General features: G+C 36.7%; 1 protein-coding gene across 9 annotated transcripts in view; it reads left to right on the top strand.

Moving 5' to 3' along the window:
- The window catches only part of LOC106879475 (uncharacterized), a 419,118-nt gene that overhangs the window by 183,106 nt on the left and 209,304 nt on the right, over positions 1–26,708 (top strand). For 8 of the 9 annotated variants that reach the window (XM_089358606.1, XM_089358605.1, XM_089358603.1 and 5 more), the window contains one exon: positions 12,718–12,842. In XM_089358606.1, the coding sequence (XP_089214732.1) occupies positions 12,718–12,842 (125 nt within the window). Of the gene's footprint in view, positions 1–12,717; positions 12,843–20,201; positions 20,875–26,708 lie in introns of those variants that run through there. The other variant, XM_089358611.1, reaches the window with a different exon arrangement.

A 26,708-nucleotide genomic window follows, 5' to 3' on the forward strand; every position in this document is an offset into this window, starting at 1 on the left:
CTGATGTTATTTGGAATTAAAGCTGGGAAAATTTGGGTAGTTTTAGCCAATTAACAGACAGCGAAGCATTAACAGCTTGTTACTATGACAATCGCATATTGTGTTGTGTTTCACTTCACACCACAAGATTTACTTTACCCACGTGTTTTGTTTTGATAAAAATTTATATTTATCAATTAAAATTTTATTGTAGATATTTTTCGTTGATTGTCTTAATATCATACATATTTTTCATATATATTTTACATATATTTTGTGAAGTTTTCTATTCATTGCAATGAATGCCTTTCAGTTTAAACCCAAGCCAGGCCAGAATGAGCCATTCTGTATTTTTATTGCAGATGTAGGACAACATTATTTAATGTATCCTTCATTTTAAAAATGTTAGAGCATAGTGTGAGGGAGATTTGGCTGTTATTTCTAGCAAATTGAACAACCATACAAAGAGTACCTCATTGGCTCATTTGCTGATGTGTATAAGTAAACACAAACTAAAGGAGATGGATCTTCATCTGTTTCTAGGATGACCACTCCAGTTGTATGATCAAGTGAACTGGTTACACATTTAACTAGTACTTATTTTATCAACCCTCAAAGGATGAAAGGCAAAGTCAACCTAGGTGGAATTTGAACTCAGAATGTAAAGTATTTTGCTCAGGTGGGTGTGAGGTGGTGGTGGACATTAGAAGGATGATGAGAAGAGAAGAGGTAAGTGAGACGGCAACGTTTGAGAGTAGGTGAGGTGAGCTCAGCTAATTGCAAGGAGCAGAAGCCGTATAGCAGCAGAAGAAATGGCAGAGAGATGGGACAGAGAATGTCTGGGTATCAGAGGATGAATCACATTGGTGAGTGACTTAGTAGTTAATCTATCAGGTGGCCAAAGCATTGGTTAAAAAGAAACTGTGTGGAACCGTGCCAAATGAATTACAACTAATTTAAAGAGCCAACCTAGTCTCACACCAAATATGTAACCAATAAGGGGGTGGAATGAAGAAACCTGTGACCCACAGTAATCCACAGCTCCTTGTCAATAGAATTATTCATTTGATATTTAGTTTACTTTTGCTGTGATTTTCCACAATTTATTCAGCGAATGGTGTATTTTTCTTAATCTTTGAGAAACATTCAATTGAAACTGTAGCTATGTCCATCATGTGCCACACTGATTTTGTCCCAGAATTACATTAAGACCACATATATCTATGGAATACTCAGCCAAATTACACTATAATTTGATCATGGGCCTGTAATTAAAAGGCCTAGCCATGTCACAATTCCTGTCATCTATAAACAAATTATATTTTACAAGTATTTCCTGAATTTCAGAAGCACTGTGTTCTTGCACATTATGCCATAAAGTAGAGCACTGAACTATGAAACCTATTTTCCCTGTTGACTTTTATGCTATATGAAAGTCAATGAGTGCAAATTTAAAGAGAAACTACATTTCACTTGATGAAATTCCAGGTTATCTTACCATTTACTGATTTCAATCACTGGACTGCAGCCATGCTGGGGCACTGCTTTGAAGTGTTTTGGTCAAACGAATCAACCCTACTACTTATTTTTTAAAGCCTGGTACTTATTCTATCAGTCTCTTTGTCAAACTGCTAAGTAAATAAACCAACACCAGTTATCAGGCAGTGGTGGGAGACAAACACAAAGGCACATGTACATAAATATATTCATATAAATGTATATACATATATGACATACTTCTTTCAGTTTCCAGCTACCAAATCCACTCTTAAGGCTTTTGTTGACTTTGGGTTGCAGTAGAAGTCACTTGCCCATGGTGTCACAGCAGGACTGAATCTGGGACCATGTGGTAGGGAAACAAACTACTTACCACATGCCACACTCAAAATTTTTATGAACACAATGCTTCCGCAATGAGGGAGTTGCCTATAATCTGTAAATGAAAAATAGTTGATAAAACTTGTTTAATCTTGGACATTTAGCAATTAAGCTGAACTTAATGACAGTTTTCAATGAATTCTAAAATTTTGAGATTATGTTAACATGATTCTCAAAGTGAAACTTTTTCCCCATAAATAATATACATTTACAGAAAATCATTGTCACACTTCACTTAATTTGGAGGATGTCAATGTAAAAGTTTCTTCTAAATATCAATTTGTACAGACCAATGTTCATAATTGGTTGTTGATTTACTTAAAGTCAGTTGTGTCAATATCATCCCCAATTTGAGAACCCTTGCAGCAGAGTATGATTTGAAAGGACGATTTGGCTGCTATTTCTAATATGCTGATTGAGTGACTATGTAATTCTCTCCCCCCTCCCATTCCTGCTTCCCATCATCATGAACATTCATTCCTGCTTGAATTAAATATTGAATGACTTTCATGAATTTTCTGAATTATTCACTTTCCATTTCATTTTACACTATTAATCATTTTACTTGAATGAATAATGACAAGATGTCAATTATTTCACCTTTCCTGTGATCACTAATGATTTGAAAATGGAAATTATAAACCTATAGTACATCATTTAAATGCTCTTGAAAAACAATTCACATTTTCAGAATACAAACGAATGATAAGACGTAATAGAATAAGTAGTGAATGTTGAGAAAATATATTTTGAAAATGTCATCTGTATACATCAGTGTGAGTCCTTATTTTCTAAACCCATGTTCTTAAGATTCAAATATCAAGCAAATCTGTCTGATGTCAAATTAGAACAACACTTTAAGTGTAGAAGTTGAGAGATGTATGAACTAGTTTTCAACAAGTTAAGCTGAGATTTGCTGCAATGAAGTGAAGATGAATGAGAATTATTTCAGACTTTTGTTGTCTCACGTATGCATTGTACAGCATTTAATGTCATTATACCTGTGTTTATGTATCAAATGATTCCATGACTGACACATTTATAGACATACAGAAGTCTGTGTGTATATGCATAAATGGGTGTGTATATATATATGTGTTTGTGTGTGTATATATATATATATATATATATGTATATATGATAGATGTCGGAATTGTCTGTGTGGTTAAGAACTTCACTTCACAACCATGTGGTTTCAGGTTCAATCCCACTGTATAGCATCTTGAGTATCTTCTGCTCCCTGGCTGTGAGTGAATTTGGTGGATGGAGACTGCAGGAATCTTGGAAAACACACACGCATATATATAATTCATTTTTAATAACTGAACTTACTACTTTATAGCTAAAGCTATAAATAATAACCTGTAACTATTGAGTATGTATGCAGGTATGATGTGAGTATATGTATGCAAAGGGGCATGAATGTTAATATTCCAAACGTGCTTGATTGAAACAATGATGTTGACAAAATGACCAATTGCTCTATACTTCTGAAGATATCTTTATAAAAATTCCTTATCTTGAAAAATGGGTAAGGGTTGGTGACAGGAAGAGTGTCTGGCCAGAAAATCTTACTGTTCCAAAATCCCTATTCAAAAAACAGGGAAAGATGGATTTTGAATGAAAGAATGAATACACACAAATACAAGTACACACATGTATGTATATGTGTGTGTGTAATATATATATATATATATATATATATATATATATATATATATATATATGTGGAGGCACAATGGCCCAGTAGTTAGGGCAGCAGACTTGCAGTCATAGGATCATAGTTTCGATTCCCAGACCGGGCGTTGTGAATGTTTATTGAGCGAAAACACCTAAATCTCCATGAGGCTCTAGCAGGGGGTGGTGGTGGTGAACCCTGCTGTACTCTTTCACCACAACTTTCACTTTTTCTTCCTGTTTCTGTTGTACCTGTATTTCGAAGGGCCAGCCTTGTCACCCTCTGTGTCATGCTGAATCTCCCTGAGAACTATGTTATGGGTACACGTGTCTGTGGAGTGCTCGGTCACTTGCACATTAATTTCATGAGTAGGCTGTTCCATTGATTGGATCAACTGGAACCCTCATTGTTGTAACCGATGGAGTGCCATGATATATACACGCACATACACATGGTGTGTTTACACCCCTGTGGCTTAGCAGTTTGGCAAAGAGACCGGTAGAATAAGTACTAGGCTTTGAAAATAAGTCTTGGAGGTGATTTGTTCAATTAAAATCATCCTTCAAAGTGGTGCCCCAGCATGGCCACAATCTAGTGACTGAAACAAGTAAAAGATAAAAGACATATTTTCATCATTTAACGTCTGTTGTCAATGCTGGCATGGGTTAGATGGTGTTACCAGAGCTGGCAAGATCTGCACCCTGGTTTTTACAGCTGGATACCCTTCTTAATGCCATCCACTTTACAGAGTGTGCTGCATGCACCACCTGTGCAATTTTATGTGGCACTGTATAGATGCTTTTATGTAATGCTGCATAGGCACTTTTGCATGATGTCACACAGGTGCTTTTGCTTGTTGCCATATGGGTGCTTTTATGTGTTTCTACACAAGTGCTTTTACATGGCACTGCATGGGTGCTTTTATGTGGTACTGCCATGGGTGCTTTACACAACCAAAAGGATTGGTCTTAACACCTCTGCTGCAGGGTACAGGTCTTCTTGAGTAGGTGCAAGGTGCCAGGTATCTTGGTCCTTTGTCATCTCACCTGAAAGGCTTAGCTTCCTGAGGTTGTTTTTCAGTACTTCATCCCATGTCTTCCTGGGTCTCCTGCTTCCACATGTTTCATCCATTTTGAGAGATCAGTACTTCTTTATGGAACTGTCAGCATCCATCTGCATCACATGACCAAACCAGCACAGTTTTCTCTCTTGCACACAACAACAAATTCCTCTTATGCTTGACTTCTCTCTCAGAACACTGGCACTCTGTTAAACATGTACACTTACATTACACACCCAGCGGAGCATATTGGCCTCATTCTTTTCTAACCTTCACATGTCCTCCGCATTCATGGACCACATCTTACTACCATGTAGAATTATTGTCCATATACATGCATCATACAATATTCCTTTCACTCTGAGAGAGAAACCTTTTGTGGTCAACAGAGGTAACAGCTCTCTGAATTTCCTCCATCTTATTCTTATTCTAGCTATCACACTCTCCGTGCATCCTCCCCACTACTAATTTGGTCCCCCAGGTAGCAGAAATTATCTATTTCCTCTAATGAACCACCAGGGCATTTAAGAAAATCGATTTTCTAAGTATCTAAAGTTTTTATGGACCCTGTGCATCTTCCACATATGAAAACTATATTCTCTGATAACCTCCTAATTAACTCATTGCACCTCTTCTGTGTTCATAGCTTGCACTGGATTCCTCATATGGAGTTCTTACCTACACCTTTCCTACAAATCAAACAAGGCCACCTACCCGAGGAGGTGGTAGGGCCCTGTCAGTTTTCTTGCTTACTAGGACCTTAGTCTTTGCTAAGTTAATCTTAAGGCCCTTAGATTTCAGGTTTTGCTTCCACACCTGGAATTTTTCTTTTAGCTCTTATATGGAATCTGCTATGAGGGTAAGATCATCATCATACAGTAGTTCCCAGGGGCTGCTGGTTTTGAATTCCTTTGTTGTGGCCTGGAGGACAGTGTTGAAAAGGAGGGGACTAAGGACTGAGCCTTGATGAACCCATACCTGTACACCAAATTCTTCACTGTACTTGTGGTTAACTCTCACATTACTGTACAAAGACAGTGTCTTTGTACATGGTCTGTACAGCTTTGACCAACCACTCATCTATCCCTAGTCTCCTCAGAACCCACCATATAACACAACGAGGAACTCTATCAAAGGCTTTCTCTAGATCAATGAATGCCAGGTATAATGGCTTATTCTTAGCTAAGTACTTCTCTTGCAGTTGACTGACTATGAAAAAAACATCAGTAGTGCTTCTTCTCCAGATAAAGCTGAACTGCATTTTCTCTAGCCTAATTCTGCTCTTAATTAATTGGGCAATAACTCTCTCTGTAATTTTCATCATCTGATCCAAAAGTATGATGCCTCTAAAGTTGCTTCTATCTAATGCATCAACCTTACCTGTGTAGCAGCTAACAATTATGCACCCATACACATGCACACGTCACCCTTACCCTTGTAGCAGCTAACATATACACACATACACATGTGCGCATATACACAAATACACACTGTATGTGTGAAGACATATACCTTAGTGGTCAGTGTTGTACTTATGATCATAAGGTTTCAGGTTTGATTCCTGGACCGGCTGATACAAGGTGTTCTTGAGAAAAGCTGTTCATTTCACATTGCTGTATCCACTCAACTGAAAATGAGTGTCAGCTTAGAATGGGTGCAGCCCTCTCCATCATCTGATACATCAAGGATGTTCTGTTGGTTCAAAGGTTGAGGGCTGAGAAAGTGTATGTGTGCATTGGGCCACTTTGAAGGGTTTAGTTCAGTGTTCTCAATCATGGTCCATATGGCCCCTGAGGGTCCATATAAGATTCTTTGGGGTCCATGCAACAAAATAGTAACTTTAGGACTCACAATAGTTTTTGAAGGGCCCTTGAAAAACTTTTGCTTCAGATGTATGTATTGCAAGAAACAGGTTTCTTTCTCTAACAATTTACATCATTCAACCTACACAAATTAATGTGTAAAAAACGAAATAGGAATTTTGAAAGAAGTTTCTATAAATAGAATGGCTATGAGGGTCCACCAGAATAAAATAGTAATCAAAGGGTTCATAGATAAAAATGGTTGAGAAGCCCTGGTTTAGTTGAACAAATTGACCCCAGCACTCTTTAACCTTGGTATTTATTCTACTTATCTTATTTGCCAAACTGCTAAGTTATGTGGATGTAAACAAACCAACACCAGTTGTCAAACAGTGATGTGACACACACACACGCACGCACGCACGCACGAACACACACACACACACACACACACACACACACACACACACACACAACACATGCTTCTTCAGTTTTTGTTTGCCAAATCTACTCACAAGGTTTTGGTTGGCCTGGGACTTGCACAAAGTATCACACAGTGGGACTGAACACAAGACCACATGGTTGGGACACAAGCTATTTTAAATGGATCATCTTCAAAAGATCTAGAATGTTAAAAAAAAGAATTGTTGGGTATGATCTGAGCACAGCTGCAAAAAGGAAAATCTTCAAAAATCTAAATATTCAAGAACTCTATTTAAATGCCAGAGGTATTCATTAAAGGCAGACACTTAAAAAAAAACATGCCTGAATTTCAGATTGGGAAATCATCTTCATGAAACTAAAACATGCAATTGCATTGAGATTTGAAATTTCTTAATGTTAGGATTTCTTTAGCTTTGCTCAACTATCTCTTCTTTCACTTTTCCTTCTTCCCTCATTTCTATATCTTATTTTCTTTCCAACGTCCCACTTCTCTTTTTTCCTAGCAAAATTATACACTGTTTTCCTCACCTCATTGATGGGGTGTAAATCCCCTTTAAATTCAGCACCTGGAATATTTAAGTGGGGAAATGACTGAGGCTTGAATAAGAACCTTGTGGTGAAACCTTTGGAAGCCCAGTATAGTTTTTAATTATTGCTTATATATTATTTTATATTTAATTTTAATTTAATTTTAAATTTAATATAATATGTATAACACACACAAAAATATTTTATGTATATCAAATAAAGTAAGGAAAAGATGAAAAATTTGTATCAATTCTCTAACAACACACTTGGTTATATAGCAAAATGGTAGAATATAAATAACTATACACAAGTGTACAAATATGTATGCACAAATATTTTGTGTATATAAAAACGTTTGTATGTGTGTCTGTGTGTGTGTACTTATAAATGTTTACACACACACACACACACACATACATGATTATCTTATGAACTTCATTAGCTTACAGCTGTTTCTGCTATAAGATGCAGTGAACTCATTGTTGAGTGCCTGAATAATACCTTATAGCTTCATCGGAGCCTCAAATATGAAGTGCAATTTATTTGGGAAAGAATTATATTTGTGCTTATATAGAGAACAACATCAACTATGAGAAAAGTTTACATCTGTAATGACTTTACTCATCGTTGATGATGTTCCCTATATAGGCACAAATGTCATTCTTTCCTAAATAAATTGCACTTCATATTCGAGTCTCTGATGTAGCTATAAGGTGTTATTCAGGTACTCAACTGCGAGTACACTGCGTCTTATAGCAGAAATAGGTGTAAGCTAATGAAGTTTTTAAGATAATCATTTATTCCTTTGTCACCTCTCTCTCATTATTGTTCTATAATCAGCCAACCATTCATTCTGAAACCTGCGTACATTGAGTTCTACACTGGGTTATTGGTCTTGCAATGTCTAAACAAAATATTAAAACACAGGCATATATAAATAAATAGTGTATTTATAATATATATTTCATATTGCATTTGAGAAAAGTAGAATTTTCAAAGCAAATGCCACAAAGGATTCCATTTAAATAGCAACTGTTTTGCCAATTATTGCTAGTATATGTATTTTTTACTGACTTACATGAGTGAAAGAGAGAGACACGTGTGCACACATGCACACACACACACACACACACACACACACACACACATTGTGGGGGCCCATAGCCTAGTGGTTAGGAAGTCACTCTTATGATTGTAAGAACATATTTTCAATTCCTGGACCAAGTGGTGCATTGTGTTCTTGGGAAAACACTTCATCTCATGATCTCGTATTGTGTTGCGATCAACTTAACATCTGATTTGTGGCAGCACAAATGTTTGATCACTATAAATAAAATCATCTGTGCAGGTTGTTCAGCAATAATTTGTAGAACTCATCTATCATTTACAACAGGACAGTCCAACATCCATATATAACCCTCCCAGTACCCAACCTGTATTCTTTCCCTGCTCCCAAGCCCATTGTTATACTTATCTGTACAGCCACAACAATACAACCCTTCTTGGACCCAACCAACATCCCCTGTATATCATTGACACATTTTTCCTGCAGTACAAAAAAATGTAACATATTTCATTAGGTGTCTTCAATGTGGGTCCCTGTACATTGAAGAGATAGGTCACAAGTTAGCAGATTGTTTCACAGAACACCTAACACATCATTTCAATTCACCTACCCACACTCTCTCAGTCAGTGGTGTCTTTTTTACACCATGGCCACTTGTTTTTCACTATCATAAAGAACTATACCTCATCTTTTGCCTTGAATGCTCCTCACCTTTAGTTATGAATAGCACAGTCATATTCATCTAATTGCCCTGTAACCTCCCATTCTGTACATAATACATTCAGCATGTAACCCATTACACCTGTACACCTCATAGTCTAGTAGAGCGAGACAACAGGGTATTGTCATTAGTAGGAGAGGTTGGGAAGATGAAAGGGGAGAGTGAAGTATAGTATCAGAATAAAACTGGAGACACTAAGCCCCCACCAGGCCACATATCTCCTCCTTACACCAGCACATTATCCTCACAAGCCCCCTCCCCGACTATGTTTCTCCTCCTTGAACACCAGCACATTATATACTTCATAGTTTACATACACAACCTACACATCTATATCTTCATATCATGTAAATATATCACACACGCGTGCACAGACACACACACACACACACATAAACATTACTGACTTCACAAATACTCACTACACACACACAGAGACTCCTATTAATATTCAGATATACAATTGCTTATACATGCATACACAGTACTTCTGTGCATTCTCTCACATCTGTCACACCTCTTTTCCTCTCAACCTCTTCCCTTGCTACCATCTCTCCCTTCTCTCTCTAATACTTTCCCCTATCTGCTAGTACCACCATTTAATCTGCAACACCCCTGCCTACTCTTGGTGCCACCTAGTTCATTTTTATACTTCCAATCTAACAGTCAACCAAACATTCTGCAGCATGTCAAAAATTAATCACATGCTTAAAACAGGTATCATTTCTTTTCTTGTTCCTAGTTTATTTCTTTTTTACTCTACTTTGATAAAGGGTTCACTTGAAACGTCAGTCTATCTCTTTTCCTTTTTTGTGTTTGTAGTGTACAATTCTCTGTGCACAACCTTCTGTTTCTTTATTGTGTTTACATTTTGTCTATTCATTGATTCGGCAAGACAAGTGGCCTTTACCAGGGGTGTAGCCAGCCCACTTACCAGGTGTGTAGCCAGCCCACCAGTGTACCTTTCCTTCTTTGGACACAAAACCCTGCTTGCAAAGACCTGTTGAGGCAAGTGAAATCAAAATCGAAATTGAACCAAATTCAATGACTGGCACTCATGCCAACCTTTCTTCATTGGACACTAAATTCAGCTTGCGAAGACCTGTTGGGGCAAGTGAAATCGAAACTGAACCAAATTTGATGACTGGCACCTGTGCCAGTGGAGCGCTAACAGCACCATCCGAGCGGGATCACTGCCAGAGCAACGGTCTCGCTCCTGTGCCGGTGGCACATAAGAAGCACCATTTGAGCGCAATTGTTTCCAGCTTCGCCTTACTGGCACTCATGCTAGTGGCATGTGAACAAAACATTGGACTGACTCTTGTGCAGGTGGTACGTAAAAAACATCATTTGAGCATGGCCATTGCCAGTACTGCCAGACTGGCCCTCATGCTGGTGGCATGTAAAAAACACCCACTACACTCTCGGAGTGGTTGGCGTTAGGAAGGGCATCCAGCTGTAGAAATTCTGCCAGATCAGATTGGAGTCCGGTGTAGCCATCTGGTTCACCAGTCCCCAGTCAAATCGTCCAACCCATGCTAGCATGAAAAGCAGACAAAAATGATGATGATGATCATCATAATCATCTTTTGAATTTTTATCTACCTTTTGTAGCCTCCCACATTGTCCAAATGCCCATCACTTTTTACCCTTAATCTCTTTGTGCTATTCCACCCACCCATCCATCCATGTGGGTGTAGTTGTGTGTTAAGAAGTTTGTGCATGTCTGTGTGCTTGGCAAGAAACTTGAAACATTTATTCAAACTGCCATTCATTTATCTATTTACTTGTCTAACTATGTATCCAATTATCTATTGATCTGTTCATCCATCCATTTAATCTCATGCTCATATATATATATATATATATATATATATATATATATATATATATATATATATACATTACACACATACACATGCACACACATGGATGAATAGATAAATCTCTATTGTTTTCGGTGATGAGAATTCAGTTGTTTGATCAGCTGTAATATCTGCCCCCTTGAATTAACATGTAAGTAGTAACATGTGAGTATTCCATGGACATGTATATCCCAAATGTAACTCTCTCTCAGAATTAGCATGGGACAAAGCTGTACCTTCACATTATAGATACAATCCATCCAACAAACATCTATACAATTTCCATCTACTCATATTCACTCATAATGAATGTTTCGGTTAACCTGTGGCTATTGAAAAATGACATTTGCCCAAGATGCCTTGCAGTGGGATTTATCTCAAGACTTTGTAGTTGTAGAGCAAACTTCTGAACCATTCTGTCACACTGGCTATGTGTGTGTGCGCGTGTGCATGTGTGTGAGTGTGTATAAATTCGGTGTGTGTTGTGTTCCGTTACTTAATAAATGAAAAAAATGTATGGTAAATAAACATATGACATAATGAATACTGGGTGTAAAACTGGATAGGAAACAATAACAGAAGGTCCCTAATTCTTCACCAGTTATCATCCATCTGGTTTTACTCTCAGTATACATTATGTCGTATTCTTTCTTTTATTCTTTTACTTGATTCAATCACTAGACTGCAGTCATGCTGGAGCACTGCCTTTAATCGAACAGATCGACTCCAGGACTTATTCTTTGTAAGCCTGGTACTTATTCTAAGTTATGGGGATATAAGCACACCAACATCGGTTGTCAAGCAATGGAGTGGGGACACACACACAAATATATAAAAAAACGAGCTTCTTTTGGTTTACATTTACCAAATCCACTCACAAGGATTTGGTCGGCCTGAGGCTATAGCAGAAGACACTTGTCCAAGGTACCATGCAGTGGGACTGAACCTGGAACTGTTTATTTACCATACATTTTTTCATTTATTATATATATAATTTGTTACATCACTCATCTTACTACTTCCTTTCATTCCGAAACATTTTAACTTCCTTTTCTAATTTCTTCACAAATTCAATTGTAGTACTTTTATCAATGTTAACTTGTTAAAATATTCTTACTATACTTAACTTTGAGTTTAAATCAGATTATCTAAGCATGTTTATTTCTTAACATCAGTATTTGAATAAGAAATAGCTAGTGCATCAAAACAAGAGCTAAGTTTTTGTTCACCTAAATCTGTTCTGCTGTTTCAATTTCTGAGTTTAGCTATTTCATCTTATTTTGTCACACATTCTATTTCTATATGTCTAAAATATAAGCCTTTATGCTTAATCAAAAGAGATCTACATTTCTTATATCTTTATTCAAATACCATTTATTTTTTAAACTCTGCAAAAAGGCTCAGTATTGTAGTAGGGAAATGAACAGTGTGAATTAATACCTTTCTGAAAAGCATTACCAATGTAAAAGAAAAGAAATATTTTCAGCTATAGAATGAAACAACTTTCCAGTTGTTTACCATTTGTTTTACAAATTTCACCAGGGGCCTCAGTAATATCATAAACTGTGTGAAGAAATTCTAAATTATTTTTAAATAGCTGTATTGTCATCTTGAAAATATATAAAACTAAAATAATATCTAAATGATTACAAATCATTGCTAAAATCTGATTCTGGAATATTTTTTTCAATTATAGGCAATTGAAATGGCTATCTGGAGACTGGACTCATGGGAAACCTCGTACCAGAGGTCTAACCAGAAGAGCCTCTGGTTCAGACTTGATCCGGTCAGTTTTGGTGAAATCTGTTGCCCCTGCACCTGGTAAGTTAAATTTCTTCAAATTCTAAAATTATTTCGGAAGAAAACTGAACATTTATCAGAGTTTTGGAGAAGTTTGATATAAAACAATTTGATATTCAAAAATTGTCTAAATTTCTTTCATTATTCCTTTATTTTCTTTTTTCTTCATTTTTATTTTATATAGATGAAGAATCTAATTTTGTGTAATTGATCCTTAGTTTCATAGAATATTCTGAAAAGCAAAAAATAAAGAATGATTATATGTTACCCATCCATAATAGATTGTAACTGTCCTTTTAAATAGATATCTTCACAAGAAGTCACTATTAGTAAATATCTGCAAAGACTGATACAAATGTATCCATCCAGCACAATTTAGGTATTAACTTTATCTTACAACAAATGCCAGTCTGTAATATAAAAAAAAAAATGAGTATGATTGTTGTTTCTTTGTTAGTAAGATTTGGTAAGCATTATTTGCAGCTAAATTTAGCTGATCATGCCAAGCACAATATTACAGTATGTATTATAGTAGCACTGGAATTTAGCTTCTTATAATGCAACAGTTAAGTGCATGCAGACAAAGCACTATTGGTCAAATGCTGTATAACTATGTTGTTTTATATGCTGGCAGAAAGAGGCTATAATCTAATTGTGCTGGCGATGGAAGCTGTATTTTTTTGTTGTAAGAAATGTAACATATTTATTACTTTCCAGTAGGTTCTTGCTTATAGTAAATTTATTGTGTCCAGTCTTTTATGGCTAGCTTGATAGTCACAAGCATTCTGTTGGAGCATCATTGAAGTGATATAAAGACTCTCTGAAGTGAAATCTGAAGATGTGTCAAATGAGCGAGGCTATGATTTCCTTCACAGATTCAGTGGCTGATTGTAGTGTCTGTAGAGCTCTCTGTATTAAGGACACTGAACTTTTCAGGCAGACTTGTATTAAAGCCTTTGTAGAGAAAAGGAGGAAGAATGCATAAAATGATCCAAATTGATTATATTGCTTTATAACTTTTTAATTAAATCATTTAAAAAATTTTATTCTTATTTTTATTAAAGGAAAAGTTGTTTTCGACAATAGTATCTGTAGTTTTGACAACCATAATTGCTGTTCATATAGACAGATATAGAGAGATATTTCAGATAAAACTGTCATAAAGCTCTGATTATGTGGAGATGTTATAGAGTTTAGAAACACCTACATTGCTAGGGTGTTTCTAACACCTTAGTCACATTTAGTGACAGTTTTATATATATATATATATATATATATATACACACACATGTATGTTGGAGAGTGCAAAGTAAGAGTGGTATAGATATTGCAGAGTAGTGCACAGATGGATGAGAACTTAAACTCTCCAACCCTTACCTCCAGGGTTAGTGCTATAGCATTGAAAGTTACTGATAAGAATGATTCTTGTTTAGCTGCTCTAATGGTAGAAATGCAGATAAACACAAGTAGGTTTAATTTGTATGCTTACAATGGAATACAAAATACATAGTACAGATTAAAGTAAACAAAAGAAGTCATGCAACAGTCTTAACTTGACAGCTGTTTCAGGAGTGCCATGGTTTATGCTGTAACCATGTTCATATGTAATAGATGCACATGATGTTGCAGATATGTAATATAAGTTCCAATGGATTTGTTAAGCTAAGATAGATCACCTTCAATGAAAGAAGAATCTCCCAGTTTCAAGGCAGTGTCCCAGCATGGCCACAGTCCAATGACTGAAACAAGTAAAAGATATACAAAGAGAGCAATAGGTATTTAAAGCCATGTTTGGTAATTTAATAAAACATCTCTAATCTTGTAAAACTGAAATGTATTTTAATTAAAATATATGTGCATATGTTTTCGATGAGCTTCCTTACAAGACTATCCACCTTCACATCTGATGGCTGCTCCATTTTGGGACTGGAATCATTAACATGCATGCACTAAATGGGCCTTACTCATTTCTGATGTCACCTGGACTATGGTAGCCATCAATGAAGCTATGATATTGTACAGATATCAGTTAGTCACCCTTTCAACAACATTCCAAACAAAGTCGTCCATAGGATTAAAATCTGACTAGTTTGGAAACCACAAGTTTGGTGGTACATGATGGTAAAGATTGTGTATCATACATTCTTAGATTACATGGGCTTAGTCTTGGTGAAACATTTATGGTTTCCAGTCCATACTTCACCCATCCAGGGCTTAACAAATATCTCCAACACCTCAATGTATTCAGCAAGTTTAATTCTAAGACCTTGAAACATGTGAGGTGGTATTATGTGATCTTTGTTACTCACCACTCTTAACCCTTTCATTACGAACCCAGCTGAAACCGGCTCTGGCTCTGAGTGCAAATGTCTTGTTTTCGTAAGTTTTGAATTAAAATCTTCTACCAAACCTTAGTCACAATTTATGTTTCTAACACTAGCTGAATGATAACTAAGTTATCTTACTAAATTCTTTGTTATATTTAAAGTAATTGAAAGAAACACAGAGCATCTCAAAATAAATACAGTAAAGAAAGGGTTAAAGCCATCACAGTTGTTGGAAACTTAGTGTGTATCACTTTGGAGACATCAGAAGGATCTGTACATAACTCTCTGTCATTTCTCCTGTTAGACTTTTGGTCGGTCTTAGTTTAAGAATTTCTCATCAGAGAAGAACCAAAGCATACCATATTAGTGAGGTTTTTTAACCTTGTTAAGTAACTGCATGGCACAGAGCAAAAGGATTTTCTGTGTCTTTGTAGATGATTATAGGCCTCTTCTCAGAGCATACAACTTTTATTGAATGTCCTTGTGCACCACAGTTCTGATAGTTCACTCCTACATCTGAAGTTCTTTGGTGACGACCCTCATTGATTTTCTGGGATCATAATTGGTAATGTTTTGAACCTGTTGGATGAAGTGTAGAGCCCTTATAGTGTCTCAATATTTAGAATGTTTTTTTTTTTAATCTTTGATACAGTTGAAACAATCTCACCAAAAGCTTCTAATCTCATCTAAAATTTGTGGACAAAAAAAATCCTGCAAAGTTTAGAAAGTTGGCAATTTCTAAATCACTGTATTCTGCAAACATGGTGACAATGATGGCATGTCTTTTCATTTCTATTGATAGTATTTTACCTGCCATAAGAGATCTGAAACAACAAAAAACTGTTTCAATTGGTTTGAAGAGAGAAATATACTGATAATTAAGTGTCATCAAATAATCCTTGCACACTGTATATACATGCATGGATCTATCTAACTACTTATCTGTCTGACTGTCTGTCAGTATATATACATGTGTGTGTATATATATGTATGTGTGTGTATATATGTGCGCGTGTATATATGTATATATATGTGTGTGTATGTACATATATATATATGTTTATATGTATATGTGTATATCTATATATGCATATATATATATATATGTGTATGTATGTATATATGTATATGTGCATATGTTTATACATGTGTGTGTGTGTATATATATATTATCATCATCATCATCATCATCATCATCCTTTAACGTCCGCTTTCCATGCTAGCATGGGTTGGACGATTTGACTGAGGACTGGTGCAACCGGATGGCTACACCAGGCTCCAATCTAATTTGGCAGAGTTTCTACAGCTGGATGCCCTTCCTAACGCCAACCACTCAGAGAGTGTAGTGGGTGCTTTTGCGTGTCACCCACACGAAAACAGCCACGCTCGAAATGGTGTCTTTTATGTGCCACCCGCACAAGAGCCAGTCCAGGGGCACTGGCAACGATCTCGCTCGAAAACCCTACAAGGCCAGTCAGGCGGTACTGGCAACAGTCACGCTCAGGTTGGTACATCTTATGTGCCACCCGCACAAGAGCCAGTCCAGGGGCCCTGGCAACGATCTCATTTGGCTTGCCAGGTCTTCTCACGCACAGCACATTTCCAAAGGTCTCGGTCAGTAGTCATCGCCTCGGTGAGGCCCAATGTTCGAAGGTCTTGCCTCACCACCTCAGCCCAGGTCTTCCTGGGCCTACCTCTTCCACGGGTTCCCTCAACTGTTAGGGAGTGGCACTTTTTCACACAGCTATCCTCATTCATTCTCACCACATGTCCAAACCAGCGCAATCGTCTCTCTTGCACACCACAACTGATGCTTCTTATGTTCAGCTTTTCTCTCAAGATACTTACACTCTGACGGGTATGCACATTTACATTACACATCCAGCGGAGCATACTGGCTTCATTTCTTGCGAGCTTACGCATGTCCTCAGCAGTCACAGCCCATGTTTCACTGCCATGTAGCATGGCTGTTCGTACACATGCGTCATACAGTCTGCCATTTACTCTGAGTGAGAGTCCCTTTGTCGCCAGCAGAGGTAAGAGCTCTCTAAACTTGGCCCAGGCTATTCTTATTCTAGCAGTTACACTTTCAGCGCACCCACCCTCACTACTAACTTGGTCACCCAGATAGCGGAAGCTATCAGCTACCTCTAGTTTTTCTCCCTGGAATGAGATAGAAGTTGTTTCCTGTTTGTTTACAGTGTTTATTGCACCTGAACATCTGCCACATACAAAAACTAACTTTGTAGTTAATCTGCCTTTGATATTGCTGCACCTCTTATGTGTCCATAGCTTGTACCGGGTACATCTTATAGAGTTACTACCTACTCCTTTACTGCATACTGAGCAGGGCCATCTACCTGAAGGGGTTTGTGTTTTATCTACCTTCCTACTTATTAGGATTTTGGTTTTTGCTAGGTTGACTCTAAGGCCCTTCGATTCTAGTCTTTGCTTCCACACCTTAAACTTCTCCTCTAATTCTGATAGTGACTGCGCAATTAGTGCAAGGTCATCAGCATAGAGGAGCTCCCAGGGGCAACCTGTCTTGAATTCCTCTGTGATCGCCTGGAGGACTATGATAAATAGGAGGGGGCTGAGGACGGAACCTTGGTGGACCCCTACCTCTACCCGGAATTCATTGCTGTACTCATTTCCAACCTTCACCTTACTGACAGCATCTCTGTACATGGCTCGCACAACTCTCACTAACCATTCTTCTATCCCAAGTTTCCTAATTGACCACCAGATAAGGGATCGGGGGACCCTGTCAAAGGCTTTCTCCATGTCAATGAAGGCCAGGTACAGAGGTTTATCCTTGGCTAGATATTTCTCCTGCAGCTGTCTCACTAGAAATATGGCATCAGTGGTGCTTTTACCTGGCACGAACCCAAACTGCATCTCATCTAAATTGATTCGCTCCCTAATTAGTTGGGCTATGACCCTCTCCGTAACTTTCATAACCTGATCTAACAGCTTGATGCCTCTGTAATTATTAGTATCTAAAGCGTCACCTTTATCTTTGTAGCAGTTTACTATGGTGCTGCTACACCAGTCATTGGGTATGACTCCTTTGTGTATCACCTGGTTCGTAATACGGGTGACTAGGCTGTAGCCAACACTGCCAGAAATTAACAAGACATCCATGTTCAGTTGGATATATATATATATATATATATATATATACATGCACTCACACACCCACACACCCACAGGTGTGTATGCATCATTATCACCCACTTTTAACATCCACTTTTCCAAGCTTTCATGAGTCGGGCGAAATTTGTTGAGGCAGATTTTATCCAGCCTGGTATCCTACCTGTCATCAACCCTCAGTTATTTCCAAGGAATGTGATATTTCCCCATCACCAGACATTTTATCATTGGAAACAAACGACACTGCCTATAGGACAGTGGCTCTTGTTTACAAACTCCATGTGATATAAAGACAAGAAAACTCTAACATACACATGGGCAACCTTCGTTTTTTTTTTTTTATATCAAAGGAGTCTTTAACTTGATACTTGCACACTATAATTCATAGTTTTACTTTCTTCAAATTTCACCATTCCAAAAAGCAATCATTTCCCATTCTTTTCAAGTGTATAAATCCTTATAATATCAACAATATATGTGTGTGTGTGTGTGTGTGTGTGTGTGTGTGTGTGTGTGTGTGTGTGCGTGCGTGCGTGCGTGCGTGTGTATGTGCATGGCTTATTGTTGCATTCACAATCACTAGATCATGATTTCAATTCCTAGACTGGGTGGTGCTTTGTGTTCTTTAGAATAACCTTTCATCTCACATTGCTCTGTGATCACTTTGACACCTGACGTGTGGTATACTGTGCACCTGTTCTGATGGAGAGAGTGAGCTAATGTGTGGCATGAACATTCGATCACTATAAACAAGTCATTCGTGCTGGTCATTCAGCAAAAGCTGAACACTCATATGTCTTCTTTGACTGGAGAGTCCATCATATATTTGTGTGTGTGTGTCTGTGTGTGTGTATGACGGTCTCTTTTCAGTTTTCATCTACTGAATCCACTCATTAGGTTTTGGTGGGCTCAGGGCTATAGCAGAAGAGATTTGACCAATGTGCAACACAATGTAACTGAACTTGAAACCATGTGGTTGGGATGCAAGCTTCTCAATCACAGTCATGAGTGTGCCATATATACATGTATGCATGCATAGATGGATGTATGTTTGCAACCATGGATGTATGCACATATGTATGTATATATACATGTATGTGTATGCATGCAATATGTATATATATATATATATATATATATATATATATACACACACACACACACACATTCATACACAAACAGGCACACTCATTTACATACAGACGTGTGTGTGTGTGTATATATATATATATATATATATATATATATATATATATATTCATGCATACATACACATACATATATATTATCATCAGCATTTAATGTCTGTTTTCCAAGCTGGCATGGGTTGGAGCTGGCATATATATATATATATATATATATATGTGCATGCACACACACACACATACACGTGTATATTTCTGTCTTTGCTTCAGAGTAAGATTGATTTTCTTCTGTATAATGCCCCACCTTTTTTAGTGTGCATTTTGTTTTGGTTTTGTTTGCTTGTTTTACCCCGCTTCACTGATTCCTGTCCACTTTACCCCAAACACTCACGTGCTTTCCCAGTACTGTTGTTGCTGTTGCTGTCATCATCGTCAACGATACTGCAACAACTGCTGCTGCGTTTGCTGTCGCTGCCATCACCAGCAGAGCACTACTACTGCTACTATTGCTGCTGCTGCTGATGTTGTTGTTGTTTATTTTTCCTGAAGAAGAGCGACACTGTTGTTCGCTGATGCTGCAGCTGATGCTATCGTTGTGCCAAGAACAAATGTATTCCATCACATGCAAGTAGATTTGCCTCTCACTGCATGCATATACATACATACATATATATATATATATATATATATATATATATATATATATATATGTGTGTGTGTATATGTATGTTTGTGTATGTCTAGTGAGTGATGATAGACAGGATTTTTAACCATCTCTACTGACACCACCTGACTGAATCGGAGCATAACTTCTAGCATGTAGCAATCACTGTCACCATATAAGCTAATTGTGTTTTCAAGGATATTTCTAGCATTACGAGAGGAAAATATGGTGCTGAACTACCTGAACTTCTGTTAGAAAAGGTCAAACTCAACATTGGCTTTGTTGCCCTGTTCTTTTTTTGTCTTTCTCTTTCATCCCTCCCTGCTATTTTTTAATATTTTTTCTTCTCTGTTGCACTGTTGTGATGCAGTCAGTATTCTGCTTCAACAGGCTCCCTTGTGGTTTCAGCTCTTATAGAAGATTTTTGCCATTAATCACTTGGCAAGGACCCTACTATTCTCCGTGGAAATTTTGTTGACAGAAGCTTTCATTGTCACTTACCCTACTGAACGTTTGAAGTGGGCGTGTGTATGTGTCAAGGATGTTGTCGGTCTATCAACCATTGATAATATGTCATTATCCATATGAGCCCTGCCTTCGCCGCCAACACCTTGTCCTTGTCTGCCATCAGTTTTACTACCACAGCTACTTGTAAAACCATTTTGCTGCTGGTTTATTTTCTTGTGTCACCATCAGTACATCCTATAGTTCCACTGGTACTCTCGCCATGCTCGAACGTTTTAGGATGTTGATAGTGGAAGCAGGTAGGCCTTTCAACCTTTATTCTATATTCTTCTTTGTTATTTTTTCTTTTTAAGGTGTTGTCTTCTTTTTGATTTGTTTTGTTAATGTTTTATCTTTATACAGAAGGTTTTTGTGTAAACATACAGTTTGATTTAACTCTGTATACATGAATAAGCTACTATATATGCATGTATGTACATAAATATATACACAGGTAACACATATACACACACCTCCATAAGTGTGATTATACTAATATACCTATTTCTGTTTGATGTGTGTGTGTGTGTGTGTGTTTTCTTACACATAAGCAGTTATATGGATATAGTATGTAGATACAGATATTTAAGAATGGTGCTAATTATGATCAATGCAATCATTATTCCTTTAAGGGTAGGACTACTAATGAAGCACCTTTATGTGAGCAGCAAATGGGTAAATACGTGAAAATAAAAAATGACAGTTCTCTTTTTTTTCAAACATTTATCTATATTTAGTTTTAGGCAGCTTAAAATGATTTCACCTGTCTTTTAATATGAGTAAACATTTGGATACAGTGGTTAGTTTAAAAAGTATTAATTGTTGATTCAATTATTTTACAACTTTTCTTTTATTTTTATTTTATTTGTTGTAAATAATGTCTTATTTATGATTAAAAACTGTTACAAATAAGTTATTGCTGTAATTAGGAAGAGGGATTTCAGTCTTGAGGTAGGGTTGAACAGGTAAATCAGCTTTCAACTTACTGACACACAAGTACTTTCTCACACACTCTCAATGATTCACACACACACATACTGGCACAACGTAGTCTGTCATTGTCTTAGTGAATGTACACTGTTGTATTTCTATAGATTATCAATCATTTTTACCTTGGAATCACATGTCAAAATCTCTATCTATTTAGGAAATATTCTCATTGCGTTTAATGTGAACTTGAAACAAATGATATAGTTACACTGGAGGTGTGTATGTTTTCCTTATCAGTCACTCTGTCTTCACATCATATACTTGTATAACGAGTATTCTCATGGTATAACTATGAAAATATCAAAAGTATATCTATCTATCTATCGATGCATTGTCAGCTGTCTTTAAAACATTCTTCCCTTCTTTTACTATGGTGACATTTTCACATCTTTGAGTTGAATGACAATCGTAATGTTCATAATAATAACATTTACTTGTATAAGCAGAAGGCCAAAAATGGGTGCAGGGAATAGTCGCTTATATCAGCTTGACTGACACTTACTTTATTGACCCCAGAAGGAAGAAGCTGTTGATAAGGATTATTTCAGTTAGCACAAAGTCATACATTTGTGAAAGAGAGAGAGAGAGGTGGGTAAGAAAGAAGAGAGCGCTAGCTATATGCTATAAAACCAACCTTAGCATATTACTGGTATTTTTTTTTTTTGATTCTGGGAGAATGAAAGGTAATGTCAATCCTGACAGAATTTTACTTCAGAATGTAAAGAAACTAAGTAGTGCAAGATAATTAGTCTAATGCCTTTGATGATGATGATAATTTTTTATTTTCATACATAACTATGAAATTACCACAACACATTCTTGGTATTCACTGTATCAAGCCTGAGGAATGATAAACAAAATCATCACTTAGGGTTGATATTTAAATGAATTTTGATTTATTATTATTATTCACATGTATGTAAAAAGAGAGGGTGAGAACTATCACTATTCCTGAAGCGCACTGACACAAAGCAATGTCACAATAACTTGCTAGACCAATTCATTTGCCACAGTCATAATGTAGAAGCAGCTTCACTTGTTGCTTCAATGCTCTTTACTTTCATAGTGTTGATAAAAAACGACTTTCATCAATTCATCAGCATTGCTAGTTATTCTATTACCCATCACTTCAAAGAGATGTGGCTAACAGGGTCATGTACTTGTTCCTCTTGCCATCCTCAGTCCTCATTGCAGCTCACTTGATGGGTGAATCACCTCCTCTCAGGTGTTATTGTCAGTAAATGTATCTGTGACTGTGGCCTCCCAGATCAGTTAGTGACCTGAAGTGCATGGAAAACAGGTGCAATGGTTGGATAAAATTGGACTGTTTCCAGCACCACTCCTAAATATCTGACTTTCTACTTCTGTAACAAATCATTAAGATATTTTGTATGTTACCCTACTACTCTTTAATGAAAATTTGGATTTTTCTGAACATGGATGGTCATAGGATCACATATTGTGAGAGGGTGTGTGTTGCGGTCAGTTAAACTGATATCAGTATCTGGCTAGTATTTAATTTTTAACATCAAAAGATTGACAGGCCAGCTTGACCTGACCAGGATCTGAACTTAGAATTTTAAGGAATGTAACTAAAAACAAGTCATTTTGTTTGGTACCCTATTAATTTTGGCAATTTTTTTTTGCATTGGTATTAGACCATAGATTCTTCAGGAGAAGAGGTAAAGTTCATTAAATCAACCCCACAATTTTATTAGTATTTTATTGACTGTAGAGTAATTTGAACTTGGGATATTACGTGTTATGTGAATGTCACAAAGGAATTTATCTGGCATGCCTACCATTTCTACCAACGATCTTTTACTTTTGACATTGTACCTCACATAAAGAAAGAAAGTACAGACTAAAATCAATCTCTCTAGTACTTGAACTGTACTGTGATTTCCTCTTACCCTTGAAGGCTAGAAAGTAAAGTTAGCAGAATTTGAACTGTTGACTTAAAGGGGAATAACTACATTTTACAAGGTGTTTACCCCATTGATATTAAAGAGAAGATTTCTAACATAGGCATAAGGTTGCAAATTCTGGGAAAAAGTATAGTCAACTGTATTAAGCTCAGTGCTTCACTGGTTCTTTATTTTGTCAACTCTGAAAGGATGAAAGTCAAAAGTTATCATTGTAGTGTTTGAATTCAATACTAAGAGGGATGTAATTAATTTCTGCAAGCTACTTTATTTATTACCTTAAGGATTTTGCCAACCACTTTATCCTTAGTAATAATAATCATCATCATCATCATCATCATCATCGTTTAACGTCCGCTTTCCATGCTAGCATGGGTTGGACGATTTGACTGAGGACTGGTGAAACCGGATGGCAACACCAGGCTCCAATCTAATTTGGCAGAGTTTCTACAGCTGGATGCCCTTCCTAACGCCAACCACTCAGAGAGTCCTTTCTACTATAGGCACAAGGCCTAAAATTTTGAGGAAGGGGTAAGTTGATTACATTGACTTCAGTGCTCAACTAGTACCTATTTTATCAACCAAGAAAGGATGAAAGGCAAAGTTGACCTCGGCAAAATTTGAACTCAGAACGTAAAGACCCACAAAATGCCACTAAGCATTTTGCCTGCCATGTTAATGATTATGCCAGCTTGTCACTTTAATGATAATAATAATTTCAAATTTTGGTACAAGACCAGCAATTTCATGGTCTGAGTAATTTGATTATATCGACTCCAGTACTCAACTGATCCTTATTTTATCAACCCTGAAAGGATGAAAGGCAAAGTCAACCTCAGCAGAATTTGAATTCAGAATATAAAGGCCAAAGAAATGCCACTAAGCATTTTGCCTAGTATGCTAATGATTTTGCCAGCTTTCTGCCTTAATAATAATAATAATAATAATAATAATAATAATAATAAATGCTCTGATGTAGTACCAAGCAGTGGCTCTCATGGCTTCTGATGTTAACTGATTGGAAGTGTTATCATGTACATTGTTTTGTCTTGGTATAAAAGATGGGCTACAACAAATATTCTGCTCAATACCACAGATTTGCTTGTCAGTTGCTTCACCTTAACCAGTTGAGCATGTCCCTTAGTGGCTGACGATATGTGCATCTCTGATCACAAGCAGATGATGTATTGAGAGGAATTCTTTGGGGTTTGAATAATTCACCTCTGGAAACATGGGTGTTTTGTTCATCATCCCTAAACAAACTTTTTTTTTAGGGACTTTTTGAGTGGAATGGGCTACTCAAGCTGAAAAAATTTCAACTGAGCCCCACCTGCAAGGTCATGTGCTGTATATCTTGATATGAGATTACCATGTCATACACATATGGTTGTGATGCATGTGCCTTGAGTACCCTTATCAGACAGGTAATCATGATGGGTATACTGGGCTTCATATATTTGTACTCCAGTGTCACTTTGATGGCATGTACTGCTCTCTCACTCAATAATAAAAGTAATATAATAATAATAATAATAATAATAATAATAATAACAACAACAATGGTTTCTTTTATTTGCCACAAGGGCATTTGATGAGGGGGATATTAGAAGGACAGATGACAACGCTTGGTGGGGTTTCCATAAAAACGGTGGAAAAAAAATAATGATGATTTCTGATTTAGGCACAAAACCAGGCACTTTGAGGGGAAGGGTTAGTTGATTACATTGACACTGGTGCTTGGTAGGTGCTTTATTTTATCTCCCTTGAAAAGATTAAAGACAAAGTTGACCTCAATAGGGTTTGAACTCAGAATATAAAGAGCTGGAACAAATACTGTACACACTAATTATTCTCACAATACACCAACTTCAATAATAATAACTGCTATTACTACTAGTATGATTATGATTATTATTTCTAATTTTGGCATAACACCAGCAGGGGAGAGTGCAAGTTGATTACATTGACCTCAGTGCTCAGCTGGTACTTATTTTATTGATCCCTGAAATGATAATAGGCAAAGTTGATCTTGGCAACATTTGAACTCATAATGTAAAGAGTTGGAAGAAATGCTACTATGTATTTGACCCAATGCACTAACAATTTTGTCAGTAATCTGCTTTAAACTTGATAAAAACATTGCAGATAAAGAAGTAGTAAAGTTCTCAAAATATGCCTAATTAGAAAAAAAAAAAAGCCATCATACCTCTTGGAAATGGTTGGGCAACAAGAAAGACTTGCCAGAACTTAAAAAAATCTCCTCACCCACCACCAGAACATCTCATACTTTTAGTAAGGCTTTTTCTGACTGGATTCTTCTGTAAAGGTTTGAGAGTTTAAAGGAAAAAGAAACAAAACAAAAAACAACACAACCAGTAGCTTATATTCATACTGTGCAATGAAATAATAATAATAATAATAACAATAATAATAATAATAGTAGTAGTAGTAGTAGTAGTAGTAGTAGTAGTAGTAGTAGTAGTAGTAATGATAATAATAATAGTAATAATAATAATAATTGTTTCTAATTTTGGTATGAGGTCAGCAGTTTTAAAGGAGGGTATAAGTCAATTGCATCAACCCCAGTGCACAATTGATACTTATTTTATTGACCCAGAAAGATTGAAAGGCAAAGTCAACCGGAGCAGGGTTTGAACTCAGAATGTAAAAAGACAAAAATATGTTGCTAAGCATTTTCTGTGAAATGCTAACAATTCTTCCAGATTGTCATTATGAAGATGATGATGATGATGATTCTTTCTACTATAGGCACAAGGGTTGAGATTTTGGAGTAGGGGCTTGCTGATTATATTGGTCTCCAGTGTTTAACTGGTACTTATTTTATTGATCCCAAAAAGATGAAAGGTGAAATTGACCTCAGGGGTGGGATTTGAACTCAGAATGGAAAGACTTGGAAGAAATACTGCTAAGCATTTTCTCTGATGCATTAATAATCCTGCAAACTCACAGCCTTAATAATGATAATGATAATAATTTGTCATGGGAGTCCAATCATGTATACAGGGACAAGTTACAAAAAAGAGGTTTACAAAGGCATGTGAGGATGTATATACATAGTTACATAAAAACAAGGGAGTGGAGAAAGATCGTTATACAATATAGATGCATTTAAAAAATTGGTAATATAAACAACATGGTAGCTTTACAGCAGCAGCACT

The sequence above is a fragment of the Octopus bimaculoides genome, chromosome 10 (assembly GCF_046866305.1).
Source record: "Octopus bimaculoides isolate indiv1 chromosome 10, ASM4686630v1, whole genome shotgun sequence".
NCBI classification, from domain to species: domain Eukaryota; kingdom Metazoa; phylum Mollusca; class Cephalopoda; order Octopoda; family Octopodidae; genus Octopus; species Octopus bimaculoides.